Here is an 18,478-nt window from a genome sequence, read left to right as displayed (position 1 = left end):
TGCCCCCTGTTGCACCCACCACACAAAGAAAAGGGAGTGGGATAGCCACTTCTTACTGTAGTGAGAAATAAGTGATGTATCACATGTTCTTGTTCCCACTACATATTTTAATGTGACAGTGGCCTGAGGCAGAACTGTGGCACATTGTTGCCTAGGCATCCATGCCATTGTGTCTTTCTAGTTTTGTCCTTGGTGTTGGTTTAGCCTAAAAAGGATAAGTCTAAGAAACCAGATAAGTGAGGGTAAAAATCAGACTTTAACGTTTAAGTTGTCTAAGGCTTTGCAAAGTGATTTTCTTCTATGAATTGAAGCATTTTATCACTTCAGACATTTTTTATATTGGTTTGAACACAAGGATTGCTGTTACACCATAGCAAGTTATCACTTCACTTTCTCTTACTAATTATATATGTGTGTGTATGCATATATATTTCCCTATGTGTTTATCTCACATTATAATTATTTTATTAGCCAAAGAAAAACTTGAGATGGTTATTATAAGTGGAATTTTCTATTCCAGTTTAGGGATAGAATTTGTTTTTGTTGTTTTGGTTGGCTGGTTGGTTGTTTAGTACTTAGAAATTTAATATAAAATTCAAAAGAACCAAGTGCTATTATGGTGGGGCATGGAGAAATGATGGCATCAGTAGTTTTGTATTAGTGTAATCTTCCTGCCTAGTGACATAACACCCTAAAATATCAGAGTAGTGAGGAGATGCCTTGAAAACATTTGGATAAAATCTGAAAAAAATTAACTGTCATTTTTTAAAAAGTATTCAATGCTTTGACACAATGTCCATTAAATATTTGAGTATTGGCAGAGTTTTCTGATTTGGTCTGAGCTTAACGACCAAAAGCCTTGGTGACTGTCTAATTGCTTGCTGGAGAATGTGTGATCTCCATTAGGTCAGCAGTGTGTTAGTAGGATGCCACATAGTTAATGTTTTGTAAATGTTATCCTCTGCAAATTTAGACAGTATGGTTTAAATGGTCATTAGAATTAAGAAACAAATAGCATCTTTGTTTCATAGGATATTTTGCTTTAATTTCATTATAATAACACAGTACGTTAATGTACAGATAAAAGTGCCTCATTGATTTCAAATTAAAGCAAAAAACAAAATCCTTTTGTTTGCTTTATAGATAAAAACCCATTTATACATTTCCTTACCTTACTTCCCGATGTGCATATCTAAAAACAAATTAACATTTAATTTCCCACACCATAGGAGTAAAATTTCAACATGTTTTAAGAGATTATTATGTTAGTGTCCACGGTGAATATCTTAAATCTCAAGTGTAATGCGTCGTGATACTTAAAACATTTGCCATCCTTTATGTATATTTGGATATGATTTAATTGGGCATGGTCTCTTTTTTAAAGATTATTTTAGATTAGAGCGAGAAAGTGAGCGTGAGTGGGGTGGGGAGGGACAGAGGGAAAGAATCTTAAGCCGACTCCCTTCTGAGTGGGGAGCCTAACTTGGGGTTGATGATCTCATGACTGTGAGATCATGACCTGAGCTGAAATCAGTAGTCCAATGCTTAACCAACTGAGCCACCCCAGAGCCCTAGGCATAGGCTCTTTGAATCGGGTTGCATTTGTTTTTTTTACTTTTGTTTTAGTGCAAATTTGTTACCTTGTGAAGATTTGCTTTTTAAAGATCTTCCTTAAGCTATATGAACAGAAAGAAAAGTGGAGCTCTACCACTGATAATTGAAACGTCAGTATGCACGGTCCTGGTATGCTTAAAACAGTCCTGGTTTAGATCTCTTGTCCAGAAACATGATTAGGAATGCTACCTTTTTGCTCTCCAAAGTATTTAGTTTGGAATGCTAATTTATTTGGTCATTCTATTTAGTCAGGCCCTTTTTTTCTTATAAACATTTAAGGACCCAATTTCTCTTATATATTGTCATTTTTATTAGTGCCTAAATATTTTTAATTGATTTAACATTTTTAATTTAAAATAAATGTTTTCCGCTCAGATCATGAATTTGTTTTGTAGGCTCCCATTCTACGTAGGGAAGCCAGGTGACATTCTACTAGTCCGTTTTTGTCTTGCCTCTTAATTAGTCCAAAATAGAAGTTTGAGACCACAGCTTATTATGTGTGGCACCAGGCTGCAGAGATGGCTTGTGTTTACCCCTACTGTTTCTCCTTGAGCATTTCCCTTGATTCCATGAGCTTTGGTTATTTTTAATGGAATTTTTTATCTCATCATCTTAGTAAGTTTTATTCAAATGTTGCCTCTTTCAGATGCCACAACCAACTCCTTAGATTCTGGTTGCTATACACCTTTCAGTAGAAATGCTATCTTGTCTGTAAGGATGAGTATACCTTTAAGTATCTTGATTCTAAGGACACATTTATGGGGGTATTTTGTTTTTTTCTGATTTTTTGAAAATACATATTGCAACTAAAAACATTTTGACCATGGCTTTGATAGCAAAATCAAATTTATATATAAATTCAACTAGATCATGAACTCTTTATGGACAGTAACCTTGTCTTCAGTATTTTCCATAATTTCTAGAATGTTCATGAACACACAATGTAGTTGTTTTTTCACACAATACGGTTTTTTAACAATTGTCCCTTGATTGGTTCAAAATGAATGGGAATATTTTATTTTATTTTATTTTATTTTATTTATTTTTTTTTTTTTAATTTTTTTTAAATTTATTTATGATAGTCACAGAGAGAGAGAGAGAGGCAGAGACACAGGCAGAGGGAGAAGCAGGCTCCATGCACTGGGAGCCCGACATGGGATTCGATCCCGGGTCTCCAGGATCGCGCCCTGGGCCAAGGGCAGGCGCCAAACCGCTGCGCCACCCAGGGATCCCAATGGGAATATTTTAAAACATGTATTTTGTATATCTATGGGATTTAGAAAACTGTTTACTCCAGTAGTATTTTAAATGTCTTCCTTCAGGAGCCAGGTCTTTTGATCACATAAGATTTCTTGTTGAGAGTGTAAACTGAGCCTGCATTTGTCCTAATCGTCTGTTTCAGAAATTATACCACTGTATGGAATGTCGAGCTACATTACCCGGGAAGACCAGTACAGCAAGCCTCCACACAAAAAACTGAAAGACCGCCAGATCGACCGCCAGAACCGTCTCAACAGTCCTCCGTCTTCTATCTACAAGAGCAACTGCACAACCGTGTACAATGGTTACGGGAAGGGCCACAGCGCTGGTGGCGGTGGTGGCAGCGGAGGTGGCAGTGGAGGCGGGCCGGGAATCAAGAAGACAGAGCGGCGAGCAAGAAGCAGTCCAAAGTCGAATGATTCAGATTTGCAAGGTAATGTGCAGAGATGCTTGCCATACAGAGTAAACCATGGAGACGGAGCCTGAAAAACACCTCTTTTCCATCCCAGTGTCATGTCGTTGGTCTTTCTCCCAGCAATGACTGGGGAGCCCTTCTCAGATCATTTTCTGAATAAGAGCAGAATATTGTATCTCCCCCCCCCCCTTTTTTTAAATTAATAGTTTGTGGCAGAAATATCCTTTGGTCACAAGTGCCATGTGACATTTTACGTAACCTCGGAAAACAGGACCCGAATGGGTTTTGTCACATTAGCCCACTTCCTGTTGTCTCCCTCCAAATAGACAGACAGGGAGGAGATCCAAAGTAAAAGAGCCTTTCTGAGAAGTGTAGGGCTAGTTTAACTCCGAAAATAATTACACCTCATAAAACCACATGTAATTACTTGGTTCTGTAGTGAAATTTATCATTGTGGAATAGGAATACATGTCTGCTTAGTTTCAGGCATCCGTTCTTGCTTACCACCACCTTTGCCTGCTGAATAAAGTATTCACTGCCCAGGTGTGAGATGGAAGAAGTAAGGTCACTGTATATGAGACATCAGCTCCAAAGGGCATGTGTTTTTTTGGCTTTGTTTTTGTTGATTACTCTTGGGGCTGTGGATCGGTTAATGTGGGGAAGAGTGTGTGTTTTACAATGAAAAATTAGAAAAAAATTATTTTCTCAGATTTAGTCTGAACTTGGTCTATTGCTTCTTTTCTCATTGCATTATTTACCTCCTCAAAACCACTCTAAGTACAACACTCCATATGGTTTAGCCACGAAATAATCAGATAGAATATTATGTTTTCTGCCTCATTTCCATAAGGATCTGAGAGGTTTACACATTGGATTTAAAAACTGAGGATTCATTTTCAAAAATGAAAACTCAAGTCCTGACAAAAACTGACACAGAAGTGTTTACAGCAGCAGTATTCATAATTGGCAAAACTTGGAAGCAACTTAGATGTCCTCCAGTAAGTAAACGAACTGTGGTATATGCAGACAATGGAATATTTCCTAATGCTGTTAAAGCATGAAAAGAGGTAAAGCCACCTTAAATGCATATTACTGAAAAAACTTGCCAATCTGAGAAGACCACATTCCAAGGAGGTAAAAGACCTCTATTCTGAAAGCTAAGACATTGATGGAAGGAATTGAAGAAGACACTAAAAAAGAAATTGATGGAAATGGAAAGATATTCTATACTTAGAGATTGAAGAATTAAAAATTAAAATGTTCAAACTACCCATATACAGATTCAGTGCAATCCCTATCAAAATAACAATAACATTTTTCACAGAAACGAGAACAAATAATCCTAACATTTGTGTGGATCTCAAATAGAGAAATCTTGAGAAAGAACAACAAAGCTGAATGTATCACAAACCCAGATTTCAAGATACACTACAATGCTATAATAATCAAAACAGTCTGGTATTAGCAGAAAAATAGATCAGTGCAACAGAATAAAGAGTGCAAAAATAAATCTATGCTTATGGTCAATTAATCTTTTTAAGATTTTATATTCATGAAAGACACACACACACAGAGAGAGAGAGAGAGAGAGAGAGAGGCAGAGACACAGGCAGAGGGAGAAGCAGGCTCCATGCAAGGAGCCCGATGTGGGACTCGATCCCGGGACTCCAGGATCACACCCTGAGCCACAGGCAGAAGCCCAACCACTGAGCCACCCAGGCATCCCTATGATCAGCTGATCTATGACAAAGAAGACAAGAATATACAATGAGGAATGTATAATTATAAATGGTGCTGGGAAAACTAGACAGTTACATGAGAAAGAATGAAGCTGGAGCACTTTCTTATACCATACACAAAATAAATTAAAAATGGATTAAAGACCTAAATGTGAGACCCTAAACCATAACACTCTTAAAAAGAAGACATAAGCAATAATCTGTTGGATTTGGGCCTTAGTGTATTTATGAACATGTCTCCTCAGGCAAGAGAGAAACAAAAACAAAAATGAACGATTGGGACTACACAAAAATGAAAAGCTTTTGCGAACAAAAAGTAAAAGACAATTTACTGAATAGAAGACATTTGCAAAGGATACGTCCGATAAAGGGTTCATATCCAAAATATATAAAGAACTTATATGACTCAACACCCAAAAACAATCTGATGAAAAAATAGGCAGAGGACCTGCATGGACTTTTTTTCCAAAGAAGACATAAAGATGGCCAACAGGTGCCTGAAAAGATGCTCATTAGGAAACACAAATCAAAACCGTGAGATGTGGACTCATACCAGTCAGAATGACTAATATCAAAAAGACGAGAAATAGCAAGTGTTGGCGAGCACAAAGAGAGAAAGGAACCCTTAAGCACTGCTTATGGAAGTGTAAACTGGTGCAGCCATTGTGGAAAACGCTATGGGTGTTCCTCAAAAAATTAAAACTTGTGACTGTTTACCCAAAGAAAAACACTAATTCGGAACAATACATACCCCTGTATTTATTGCAGTGCTATGTACATTAGCCAAGATATGGAAGCAGCCCACATATCCATTGATAGATGTATGGATAGAGAGAGAAGAGTGGTATATATAATCCATAAAATGGAATATTACCCAGCCATAAAAAAGAATGAGATCTTGCCACTTGGAACAACATGGAGGGCATTATGCTAAGTAAAATAAATCAGAGAAAGACAAATAACCATATGATTTCACTTGTATGTGGAATCTAAAAAACAATAAATAGACTCTTAAATACAGAGAAGAAACTGGTGGTTGCCAGAGGGGGCATGGGGGTGGGATACATAAAGAGGATTAGGAGGTGCAAACTTCAGTTGTAAATATTAAAAAAACAAAACAAAACAAAACAAATGAGTCAGCTATTTTTTAAAGATAGAATAAAGTACTAAAGAATAAGCAAATGAATCAATGTATAGACAAGAATATAATTGAAGAAAATATAGTAGAATGAAATAAAATCACATTCTGGATTCAGAAACAAACAAAAAAACCAAAGTAGATCTCTAAACCTCATTTTCAGACTTACTAAATCAGAATCTCTTCACCTGATCTGGCTTCATGGTACTTGTTGTTTTAATCAGGCCTCCCCTGGGAATAATGTCTGCCAACATAAAGAACTACTGTCCTAAAATTAAGGATGGTTATGGGTAGCTGTGGTTCAGTAAGTTGCGCACGATAGGAGGTAGGAACTTTACTTCACCATTCTCACCTACTGAAACTGTGTCTGGTACACAGTAGGTACACAGCAAATATTTGTGGAATGAATTCTGTATTCTTAATTGGTTTGTTTTCTAGAACAGGTCTTCTGTTTGAACACACACACGGAGCTGTTGTACCGTTTCTGTCCCTAGGAAGAGCTGCTGTACCTCTAAGGGTACTGCTCTGCAGCTAGCCCCTCCTTTCATTTACTGTTACCTTCAGGAAAACAGCCGAGGCAGGACAGAGGCCCATGTCACCCTCAGGGACATGTAGGCTTCATGTTTCTTTGTATTACCTTGGAGTTAATGGTGTGTTGTGGGCATAGGGTGGTGGGACTTTGTTAGCAGGCATACTTGGCCTAGAATAGATCCAGCTTTGTCACTTGCTAACTATTTGCTTTTAGTATTCCCTGAATCTCTGTATCATCATCTGTAAAATTGGTATTTTAACTCTTTATTAAATATTAAAAGTAGCCTAGTTCAGTTCTTAACACCTCAACATAACGGTCACCCTTGTTGCTGTCTCCCTCCTGTAGTCGTAGGATCACCTTGCATCCAGGACATCCCGTTCTCTAAACCGGGATCTCTCTGCCTTCTTTCTTCCCTTTCAAGCCCTCCTCCTGCAGCTCCTTCCCCTGTAAGCCAGAAGCGCCTTCCTTCTAACACTTGGAAGGCTACACCCTGCATTCCTGGACATTTGCGTACATTGCTAAATGGTCACGACAGTCAGTCTGGTCACTGTCTGTCACCACATAAAGTTAAAAAAAGATTTTCTTGTCATGAGAACTTTAAAGATTCACTTTCTTAGCAATTCTCAAATTTGCAATACGGTGTTCTTTTTTTTTTTTAATCTTTTTTTTAAAAAGATTATTTATTTATTTATTTGAGAGAGTGTGGGCACGAGCAGGGGGGGAGGGTCAGAGGAGGAAGAAGAAGCAGGCTCCCCAATGAGCAGGGATGAGCTTGATGTGGGGCTTGATCCCAGGACTCTGAGATCATGACCTGCAGTGAAGGCTGACGCTTAACTGACTGAGCCAGCCACGTGCCTGCAATACAACATTCTTGGCTGTAGTCACCATGCCACACATTGCCTCCCTGTAACTTACCTATGTTATAGCTGCAAGTCTGTGCACCTCGATCCCCTTCAACAATTTCCCTCATCAACTAACCCTCTTCCTCTCTGGCAACCACCAGTCTATTCTCTGTATTGGTTTGGTTTTATTTGTTCATTTGTTTGTATTTTTTTTTAAGATTCCACATATAAGTAAAATACAATATTTGTCGTTTCTATCTAACTCACACGGTACCTTCTAGGGGCATTCATGTTGTTGCAAATGGCAAGATTTCATTCCTTTTTATGGTTGAGTAATGTTCCTCTGTGTGTGTGTGTGTGTGTGTGTGTGTGTACATACGTACACACCACATACTCTCTTCTGTTCACCTGTCAGTGAACATTTGGGTTGCTTCCATGTTGTAGCTACTATAGGTAATGCTGCAGTGAACACAGGGCTGCATATATCTTTTCAAATTAGTGGTTTTGTTTTCTTTGGATGAATACTCCAAAGTGGAATTGCTGAATCATAGGCTATGGAAAAATTTGTTCTCATCAGCAGAATATTGCCCAATTGATGGGCCTCGAGACTATTCTGTGGCCAAGACCCAGTTAAAATTGTCCTGTCATCTTTCATCACGGAGACTAAAGAACTTACTGGTGTGCGTCACTGGGTGGGAGGGAAGTTTCATTCCTTCCCTTTTATCCTCAGTAAGAACCTAAGCATATGACAGTAAGGAAGTTACCCAGTGGTTATGGGTTTGAAACTGAAATCCTGCAATTTTCGATCAGAATTGTAGTCCCATTACATACATCTTCAGAAAGGCGAACAAGGTTATCTGCTGATACTGTTTTGGAAAGGACTAAGGGAGTCCAGAGTGAAAAATAAAAACTTTGTGAGGTTCCACTGTCTAGTAAAATGAAAGAGACCTAAGCAGTGTCTTTAATTATGGGTGTGTGTGTCTGTGTCTGTCTGTCTGTGTCTGGGATACTGGGATAGGACAGGGGAAGAAAGGGAGTACATGTTTGATTGTGGAATCACAATCTCCACTTTGTGTCTATGTCTGCTGACCTTTACCTCATCTGTGGGTTTACCCCAGGAGTGAGGATATCTTTCTCACTCATTACTTGTTCATCTTAAAACCCTAGCAGAATTGTGAGAGATGGTAGTTATGTTTCCCTAGGCCTCAGTTTTCCCTTAGTAAGATGAACTGGTGAATTAGGGTCAATGGTTTTCAAAATCTTACCCATGAGGAGCTCCTCCTTTATCAGTCTTGTGTAGATCCTTATCTAAATACAGATCCTTATCCCATACCACCCTCCTATACATTTGGGCACATATATACCTGAAAGCAGGTAGAGTGGGTGCCACTACGGTTGGAGCAGGGGACCTGGGTCCTTGTTAGCATCCATAAGGCTTCCCCTGAGGTGAGGCCCTCATCTGGGCCTCAGCACCAGGGAGGGGCTGGTAAGATACACATACACTCATGGTCTGCCCAGACCCAAACCCAGCTCTCTGTGTTTCCCTAGGCTCTTAAAAGATGGGGAGTGAGGACAGTAACACTTGAGAGCCTCTGGCCCTTTGAATGCCACACAATTTGTGAGTGAGATTTTAAAAGGGAGGGGACTCCAGGAGGCATTCAGTTAAAATGCCTGATTTAAGCGGAAGCATAGGCCTTTTGTGGTACACCGGTAGGGCCCTCAGCCTATACTGTTGGTGCAAGAGTTCCATGTGTGCCGCCAACCTAGAGGTAGTAACTGATGTGGAGACCTCTAGAATTTTTACTGTCGTGTGGAAAAGAATTGGGACAAAATGCTAAGAATTCCAAATATAGAAGAAAATGAGGATACAGCATACTTTTGGCATTTGACCTTTGCCCTTTGGAATTGTTGACAATCCAAAGATTCAGTTATACTTTAGATGAAATTCCACCACAGAGAGTCATAATTTCTGATTGTAACACTGGAAGCTGGTGACAAAAGCATTATTCTTAGGCTTTTCTCCTTTGGACATCACAAATTGCCTTCTGACCTTAACAAGTTTCCCCTATTATCAGGGTCTTGTATCCTAATTCCTCCTCTTCCCCGACTTTTTTTTTTTTTTTAATCTCTTATATTTTGCTATCCCTGCTCAGAAAGCAGAACCTGCCCCCAGGGTCTGTTTACCCAAACTTAGCTGGAAAGCTTATTCATTCCGCCTAGGAGAGTTACAGTAGTAAGTTTGGGGGTGGTGTTTTCCTCTAGAGGTCTGAGATTGTGGACATTAGGGAGGCCTTGGAGTTTATCCTCCTGCTGGATGGCACAGGCCCCGGAGGGGGTGACTGCATGCACCTGCGGAGGGCCACAGTGGTCCCCTTTGTTTGGAAGGAGGAACCTAATGTTAATAAGGTCTGGAATGTTGGGAGTCGAGGCAGATTTTGTTCTGGAATCTCTTCTGGTCTTGGCTCCCTGTAAGAGACAACACTGGTGCTTTTCTGTGTAAGCTACGTAGGGGACTCGCACACTTCGCAAGTGGCTGATAGCTCCCTACACCTGCAACCTCTTCTGTCTCCAGAGCACGTACCCCTCTAGGTGTGCTCAGGCAGGGTGTTTGGTTGTGGAAGGGCAGGGGGCTCGTTCCTTCCTCCTGTGCTACGTGCTTTCTCCACTGCACTTGAAAACGTGCAGCCCTCTAGATGGATTCCCATCAGGGCTTCATCTCTCAGGTCTGTAGTTGCAGATAAATCCTGTGTGTTTTCACTTGTCTGCAGCTGTGGATGAATCCTAAGCATGGCAAAAATATCAAGAAAACACGAAAAAAATTAGAAGTGAGCTCAGGTCAGTGGAATTCACCCCATCTTTCTGCCAAGTACAGTCTGAAAGTGAAAATAGTCCAAACAAGCCCAAATAACTTCTATTTTTTTTTTCTTTTGAAGGATGCTATGTGGACCCCTGGCTCAAAATGCAAGAGACATTCTTTCTAGCAGGAAACTGGGCAGTTAACACCCTCTTTTCCATTTCAAATGTGGCCAGCCAGCACCGTCCAGGTCTTGGAGGCCTCTGAGCAGTGCTGCTTGAGGTCTGAGCAGACTTCCTGCAACAGCTGCCTACGTGTGGGATGCAGAGGAGACGAGCCCGGGGATAGAAGTCTGCAGAAGGAATGTGCTGCTTGTTGACATGTGCTTTCCGACCTGGGCATTATCCGCTCAAGGCCATAGCTGGAGAAATCAAAGGGCGAATAACTCATTTTTCTGCTAGGATTCCAGGGTGCCAGATTTTTTTTTTTCCCTTACGGAGGTGTTTGACTGACTTTGCTAGTGCAAAGGCCCACTGGTGGCTCCACAAAGAGGAAACTAGGGTGGCCCAAGTTGTTGCTGATGAGTAGTGTGTGTAGGTGTGTCTTTATCGAGCCGCATCACTTATCTCTTTGCCTTTTGCCCTCCCTCCCTCCCCCCCCCCCCCCCCCCCCCCGCATTGTTCTCACAGTCTGGAATGTTTTAAAGATGTTAACGACATGATTCTCTGAACAGACAGGATGAGATATTTTTGCCATGTCAATTTAAGAAGTCTTAACCCATTAAATCATACTTGAAGGCTGACATTTTTCCCTTGCATAGGAAAAGACAGATAACATGTGAAAACATTCTTTGAGTTCTCTTTTGAAATGAACGTTCACCCGAAGACTGAGGGCAGAATTTTGATTAGTTTCTACCATATGTAGTACTTAACTCCGCACACCCATATTATTTTCTCTGCCTTTTTGCTTTATTGGGAACTGGTCGCAGAGGCACTTAGATGACATCAGAACCCGTGTTGGCAAAATACATGGCATTCCCAAGAGCCCTTTAAACAGCAGGTATAAGTGATGATATGGTTTGTTTCTGGTACATACATAACCTTCAATTTTATTGAATTGGAACTTTTATATGCTGTTCTCTCATTTAGTGACGTTGAATTCTGATTTTACCGGGATCAGAGGTCATCATCACAAATGTGCCAGACTTAGAAGCCGGTCTAGGTTTTGTCCCAGCTCTGCCGCTTGTGAGCTCTGTGCCTCTGAGCAAGAGAGTTCATCTCCCAAAGCTTCAATTTCTTCTCGTGTGTCTAAAATGGGGGTAATAATAGCACTTACTTCAGAGACTATCGCGAGCTGTCCACACGATTTCCGTCACTATGTGCTTTAACAGCGTTACAGGGCACGGGGGAAGAAAGACCATGACATTTTTCTGCTTCTGAGAACTGCCTCCTGTGCATCATGTTAGCAGAACCCCAGCTTCCTGGGAGCGTACCCCTCAGAGTGCCGAAGGGCGAGCATCCTGCAGGCTGGGTCAGCATTGAGTAATACTGACTGCCAAGGACTTGAGATTCAAGAGGATTCTGTGGAGCATCCAGTCCCCCCAAAATTCTCTTCACCATTGCTACTCCTAACAACCCGAAGAATCCTGAGCAAGAAGGCAGTTCCGTCCTTTCTCCTCATCATTCCCCTGCCTCCTTCTGAGACTGAGGAGCAGAGCATGCTGGGCCAGCCTGAGTCCATGTTTGAACTTGCTCAACATATTGACTGCTCCAAATCACTTTTTGCTAGTGTTGGACAAAAAAGGGAAGGAGGTTAGCCGGAGATGATTCGGGCTAACGACAGCTGGCCTATATTTATTTTGCCAACACTGATACTACTTGCTGCAGCATAGTTAGTTAATCCAAGAGGGTAAGCTAACTAGGAAACCCACTAGGTTTCATAATCTTTCACAATTTTTCCTTACACCTCAGAAGTCGTTCAGCCATCACTTCCACATCCCATTGCTCATATCCTGTTGGTCATATATTGTGTCTGTTGGTACATTGTGGAAGGCCCAGAGGTAATGAATACCAGGAGAAGATCGTCATGGGGTAGGGTGGCATCACAGAGGCTGGCCACCACATGCTGTGTGGAACCAGAAACCGTTTCTATTAATACTCCATCTGAAATAGTCTCCCCCTTTGTGATGGAATTTTGGCAACTTTCCAACTGTTATGTCGGCCTCGATCCTGTCACTGGATCTCCTTCTGTGGAAGGGTCCTCTGGTATCCCTCCTGTAACTGCTATATGAAGAGGGCTTTGGAGGCCCAGCTCATTATAGTGTGACAGTTGTAGTCACATTGCAAGTGCATTTATTATATAGAGCATCTTTTTTTGCCATGAGCAGCCTTGGCTTTTAGTTTAAATTTAATTTGCCCAACCCAACACACCACCGTGTCACAGACTGTATCACCCTGTTCCAGTTTGGGGTGCTTTAATAAGACCTTGAAATTCTGTTAAGAAGAGTGGAATACACATGTGAAATAGGACCGGTCCAAGGGAAACAATGGTGATGCTAGCTTAGTGCTTCTGATTGAGGATTTACAAAGTCAACAGTGTAAATGTCTCTGTAGTTGATTATAAGATTTCCTCTTTTTTTCCCCCCCTCTGGTGCTGAATTTGCATTTCAAAAAACTAACTCTGCTTCCCGCCAAGATCGGCACTCCTTTCCAGCTGCATCAGAAGAATGGGGCTTTTCCATGTAGGTGTTCTGCTCAGAAAGGGGGCAGGAAAGACCAGGTCAAAGTGGTGGGGATGATTTGTTCCAGGCACAAAAGGGAATTGTGATGGTTTAGGAAGACTGGAAAATAAGGAGGCCAGATTGAAATGAGAAGGATCTCGGGGGAATGGCAACAGTGAAATAAAAGGAAGTGGTAAAAGTAGGAAAACAAGTAGAATGAAAGGAATAAAATGCAGTAGACAGGGAAGATTAGATGGAATGTGGAATAACATTAATTTAGGAAAAACAAAGAGATAGAAAATCAGAGGGGATTCATGGTTTTATTTCTGTACCTTCCACTTCTCTTGCTTGCTAGGTTAACATTTTCCGGCAGAGTAGGGTGGAGAGGGGAAAGCCTGTTTGCTCTTTTGTGGTCCTTGAGCCCTTTTATTGGCGGCTCCACTTTGAACAAATTTCCGTGTGAATAAAACGCTTTTCCTATCTGGACTTTCCTAACAGGCCTTCCTCCTGTGCTGGCTTAGAGCATCTCCTGCCAGGGTATGTTGATTTGATAAGCAAATTAGAAATGAAGTCTTCTGCATAGACATCTGAAAGGAGTTAGCAGTACATTAGATTGAAGTATTAGGTTTTTGAATAGTGACATGTAGTTAAAGTGATATTTTCAGAGTTGGGATGTGCTTAAAAGCTGGAAATTCAGCAGTTTCCCCCCCTTTTTTGGTTTTAGCTAAAAAACTAACAAGGATAAGTTCTAACTAACTCAGTATAAGTTCCTAGCCCTTCTTCTTGAGTTACTGTGATTTTGTTCAAAGTAACCTGCTTTAATTGAAGATGGTGTAATTACTATCAGGTCCTGTTACTGAAGTGACTTTAGTAACTGAGGTGACTGGAAATGCAGTTTGGTTTTTTTTTTTTTTCTGAATGGAAAAAGTTCTCTTTTACTTACCTTTGTATATAGTAGGAAGTAGTATGGATGGCATTTCTATTAAATGACCAAATTTCACTTTCTAGACATGTTAGAACTACACTATGAAAGCAAGATGAGGAAAAGGAGGGAAGAGCTGTGTCTACTAGCAGTTGTCGTCGTCGTCGTTGAATTTTCAGAAATGCATTTATTACTGCTAGTTTTAATTCACACAGCAAACTTACATTGACCTATTTTCCCCTATTATTTGAAAAGACAAATTATTATATGGAACAGCAAGATCCTTAAAACCGGGAGGAATGGAGAAATTGCCATATTTTGGTTCACTGAGTTCCTCAAAACTATTTAAGTATTTTGCCAAGCACATTAAAAAAAATATTTAGTCTTTCACGAAGATTTATATTTTGGTGGACTGTTGCTCCAGGAAATTCATAATATATCAGCATCTCTTGAAAGCTGCTAAAAATCATGTGTTACTTCAGTGAGAAATGGTTATTAATGCCTTAATTCTTCAGCGATCAAGTTTTTTTTTTTTTTGAAATGCTCTAACACCATTAATATTATTTACTGTTCACAGTATCACCCATGAAAGGATGGCTCCAATTTGATTGCAGTTTTCAGTTTGAAGTGAGGCATCTCCTTGAAGGTTTCCATGTCTGTGAAGTGTTATTCTCCATCAGTTTCTCTGGATTTAGTGGGTTCAACACTGTCTAGAAGATCATGCATGAGGGCAGAGCTGTCTCTATTAGGTTTGTTAAGTAACTACTGTATTAGTGTTTCACAAAGAAAGGTTATATTTTAGGTAGTAAAGATCCATACCTTGTAGAATCAGTAGGATTTTCTCCTGATTTGCACGATTCTGCAGTGCATATATGCCTGTTTTCTGCATCATTTCTTCTAAATCATTTCAAGGCCAGTTGATTAGCATTCTGTGTTCATGCTACCCATAGTTGGAATGGGAGATACTCACAGTCCTCTTTTATACATTAGTCTCTCTACTTAAGCTTTCAGAAGTTTGGTGTCCTGAACTGGATAATCCATGGGATGTTTTATATCCAGAAATTAGGATTCTCACACATTCTTCTCTTTTTGTCCTACTTTACTTATTCCTTGCATTTTAAAATTCTGTGAATTCTTTTCTCCCCCTACTCTGTATACCTGCCTTCCTTGACCTGCCTTATTTATTCATCACTAATACTCTAAGTGGCCTTTTAAAATCCAGAACTTTTTAATTCATTCATTTGTTCATTTACTACTGGGGTGTTTTCATTTCGTTTTGCTTTCAAGGAAGTAGAAGAATGTTTTCCACTACTTGATTGTTACTTTTGAAGAATAAAAGTTCAAGACTTGCTCTTAAGACTGGGTTTCAGGCTCATTGAGTTCATCGGAAGAAAGGGATAGAGAGAGCTCTTCAGTATAAGTTCCTGGCCCTTCTTTTACAGGAGCGTGATCCACATGGTTGGTTATCTGTGCCCCCTTATTTTTTCTGTTCCTTCCTGCTCACCCCCTTTGTCCATGTTGTTCTTCGGCAATCTCCTCCCCAGTGAGTAAACAGCCCTGGGGAGGAGGATAGGGAGGATGTGTCCAGGTGGCTGGTGTTCATAGCTCCAGTAGAGGTTTGGTGTGTGAGGAGAGCCTGATACTTAGAGTGACGCTCAGAACTATCTGCAGGGTTCATTCATCATATTGAATAGGCCCATAGGAAACTTGTTTCTTGTTTTTGGTTTTGTTTTGTTTTTTGGCCAAAAACAATTGAATATTAGAAACTGTAGGATTTAAAAAAAAGAAATTTTATGATTCAACTCATATTGCGTTCCAGATCCCCAGTGGTTGATAATCCTAAGTATCCTGCGAGGTGTATCTCTGTTCTATTTTTCTCCTATTGCGATGCTCTTTCAGTGTTATTTTCCTCTTTAAATGTCAAGAAAGACTAAGAGGCTTGGGAAGAGAAAACCGTGAACCCTGAGGAATGCAGATGATTTGCCCAATGAATAGGTTAGTTTTTGTAGTCAGCATATGACAAGTGATTTCTTAAGATTTTATTTATTTGAGAGAGAGCGGGTACACGTGGTGAGGGGAGGGCCAGTGGGAGAAGCGGACCCCCCGCTGAGCAGGGAGCCTAACCTGGGGCTCAATCCAGGACCCCTCATCATGACCTGAACCGAAGGCAGACGCTTCATAGTTTAGCACTGTGTCATGCGGGCACCCCACAAGTGATGTTTTTGGGGTGCAGTGGATCAGTTACCCATTTAAGGCAAGTTATTGATGGGTTTTAGAAAGATACCAAGGCATAAGCTGGAATAAGATCACAGTGCCCAGGATGTTTACTTGAAAACAGTGGCTAGAGTCCTATTGATTAATGCTGGTGAATGAGACACCAAAATGAAAAATAAACCATCCCTAGACAAGTGGTAATCATAGGTAACGATTATGTTAATTATACTTTATTTAGTTGGTGGTTTTGTTCCTGGAAAATTACTTTTTTTTTTCCCCAAAATTTGAGGCATTAGAGAGTTGAATGTTTTGTGGAAACTCCTGTGTGTAATTTTTCAGTTTTATCCGACTTCAGAGGTCTACAGGGAATATTTTCAGGCCTAGATTTATGGGGCTGTACATAGTATCTGCTACCAAAAGAACATTTTGCCATCAGGCTCATTGGAAAGCATCTTGTCTTTCTTTCTGTTATACTGTTGTGAGCAGATGTTCCCTCAGCATTTTGGAATTATTTTAATGCACAAGATGGAAAAAAAAAAGGAAAATCAAAAGAGAAAGATAGGCATCAGTTTCTGTGACAAAGAAACTGCTTTTGAGCAGGAATAGATGTCAGTATATTCCATCTTTTTTTTTTTTTTTTTTTTATCCCTGTGCTAGATTTGGGATAATACAGTGTAGTGAAAGTCTGCTGTCACACCCCAAAGATTCAGTAGCAAATTCCAGGTCTGTATCAGTAGGAGAATGGACTCAGTGAAAGTTTGTGATTAAGCTCCAGCACAGCCCTGGCACACAGTATGAACTCAGTTTATTTAGTTCTGCTTTGTTCTGTCTTCATACTGATTTACTGCTGTCTGTGAAGAAGCTTAGTACAACGGAGCATCTACCTCTGATAGCCTAGGTATTCGCTTCCCTGACCTCCACAGTTCTGGAGAGAATCTAGAGAGGACCATTTTGTAGGTCAGAAGCCTGAAGCCAGTGTCACTGGACCGAAACCAAGGTGGTGACAGGTCGAGCTCCCTCCAGAAGCTCTAGGGAAGAATCTGTTGGTTAGCTCTTCCAGCCACTGGTTGCCGCGTGCCTTGGCTTGTGGCCGCATCACTCTCGTCTTCAAGACCAGCATCCTCCAACCTCTCTCTGCCCCATCTTCTCCTCTCAGTGTGTCAGATCTTTTTCTGCTGCCTCCTTACACAAATAGATACTATTTGAATGAAGCCCACTCAAGTAATCCAGGGTAATTGTCACATCTCTGAGTCCTTAATCATATCTCCAAAGATTTGGCCGTGTAAAGGCAGTATTCCTGGTTCCAGAGATGGGGATGTGGATAGCCTTTGGGGGCTGTTTTCAGCCTTACCCCAGGCTCCTTTCAATCTCATCAGGCTAAAACCCTGGCCAGAGCCAGCCCCTTGGCCTGCCTGCTGTCAGGTCTGATTGAGGCCGTCCCTCACCTTTCTCAGCACCAGCCACAGCCTCTTTGGTGACCTACAGTTAATGTAAATGGCCGCTAGCAGTACCGAGTATCTATTTCTCGTAACATAGGCCAAGAAGCATTAAGCAGAGCTACCTCCTCCCTAAGGTAGGTTGCTTTGGGGAAATTTCTGCACAGTAAGTTAAGCTAGTGAAGTCGAGTCACCAAGTTAAATGCTGTAACAACTGTTCACTTTAACTCTGAAAGTACAAGTGATTAGTCTCATGGTTGTACGTGTGTATAAACATGTAAAATGGTGGTTGTGTATTTTCAGGACATATTTAATAGAAGTTAAAGGTCAGGGTCTGGATAATTATTTTCTTTTTAAAGATTTATTTACTGGAGAGAGAGTGCAGACACACTCACACGTACCTGCAGGGGAGGGGCGGAGGGAGAAGCAGACTCCCTGTTGAGTGGAGAGCCTGATGCGGGGCTCACTCCCAGGACCCAGAGACCATTACCTGAGTCAAAGGCAGACGTTTAGCCGATTGAGGCATCCAGGTGCCCCTGTATAATTAATTACTTTTAAGAGATGATTAGTTAGTGGCATTTCCCAAGAAGTGAAAGAAACCTATTTGGAACTTGTTTTTTTACAAAAGGAAACTAAGGGCAGCCCCGGTGGCCCAGTGGTTTAGCACCGCCTTCAGCCCAGGGCCTGATCCTGGAGACCCGGGATCGAGTTCCATGTTGGGCTCCCTGCATGGAGCCTGCTTCTCCCTCTGCCTGTGTCTCTGCCTCCCTCTCTCTCTCTCTCTCTCTCTCTCTGTCTCTTATGAGTAAATAAATAAAATCTTTAAAACAAAACAGAAACAAAAAGAAACTAA

General features: G+C 40.9%; 1 protein-coding gene across 3 annotated transcripts in view; it reads left to right on the top strand.

Annotated features, from left to right (window-relative positions):
- Positions 1-18,478, top strand: part of FNDC3B (fibronectin type III domain containing 3B) — a 337,274-nt gene that overhangs the window by 198,872 nt on the left and 119,924 nt on the right. For all 3 annotated transcript variants that reach the window (XM_072752211.1, XM_072752212.1, XM_072752213.1), the window contains exon 6: positions 3,017-3,307. In XM_072752211.1, the coding sequence (XP_072608312.1) occupies positions 3,017-3,307 (291 nt within the window). The remainder of the gene's footprint in view (positions 1-3,016; positions 3,308-18,478) is intronic.

Source organism: Vulpes vulpes, chromosome 3 (genome assembly GCF_048418805.1).
Source record: "Vulpes vulpes isolate BD-2025 chromosome 3, VulVul3, whole genome shotgun sequence".
In the NCBI taxonomy this organism is placed as follows: domain Eukaryota; kingdom Metazoa; phylum Chordata; class Mammalia; order Carnivora; family Canidae; genus Vulpes; species Vulpes vulpes.
Note: the sequence above shows the minus strand (reverse complement) of the source record. Positions and strands in the feature narration are given on the sequence as shown.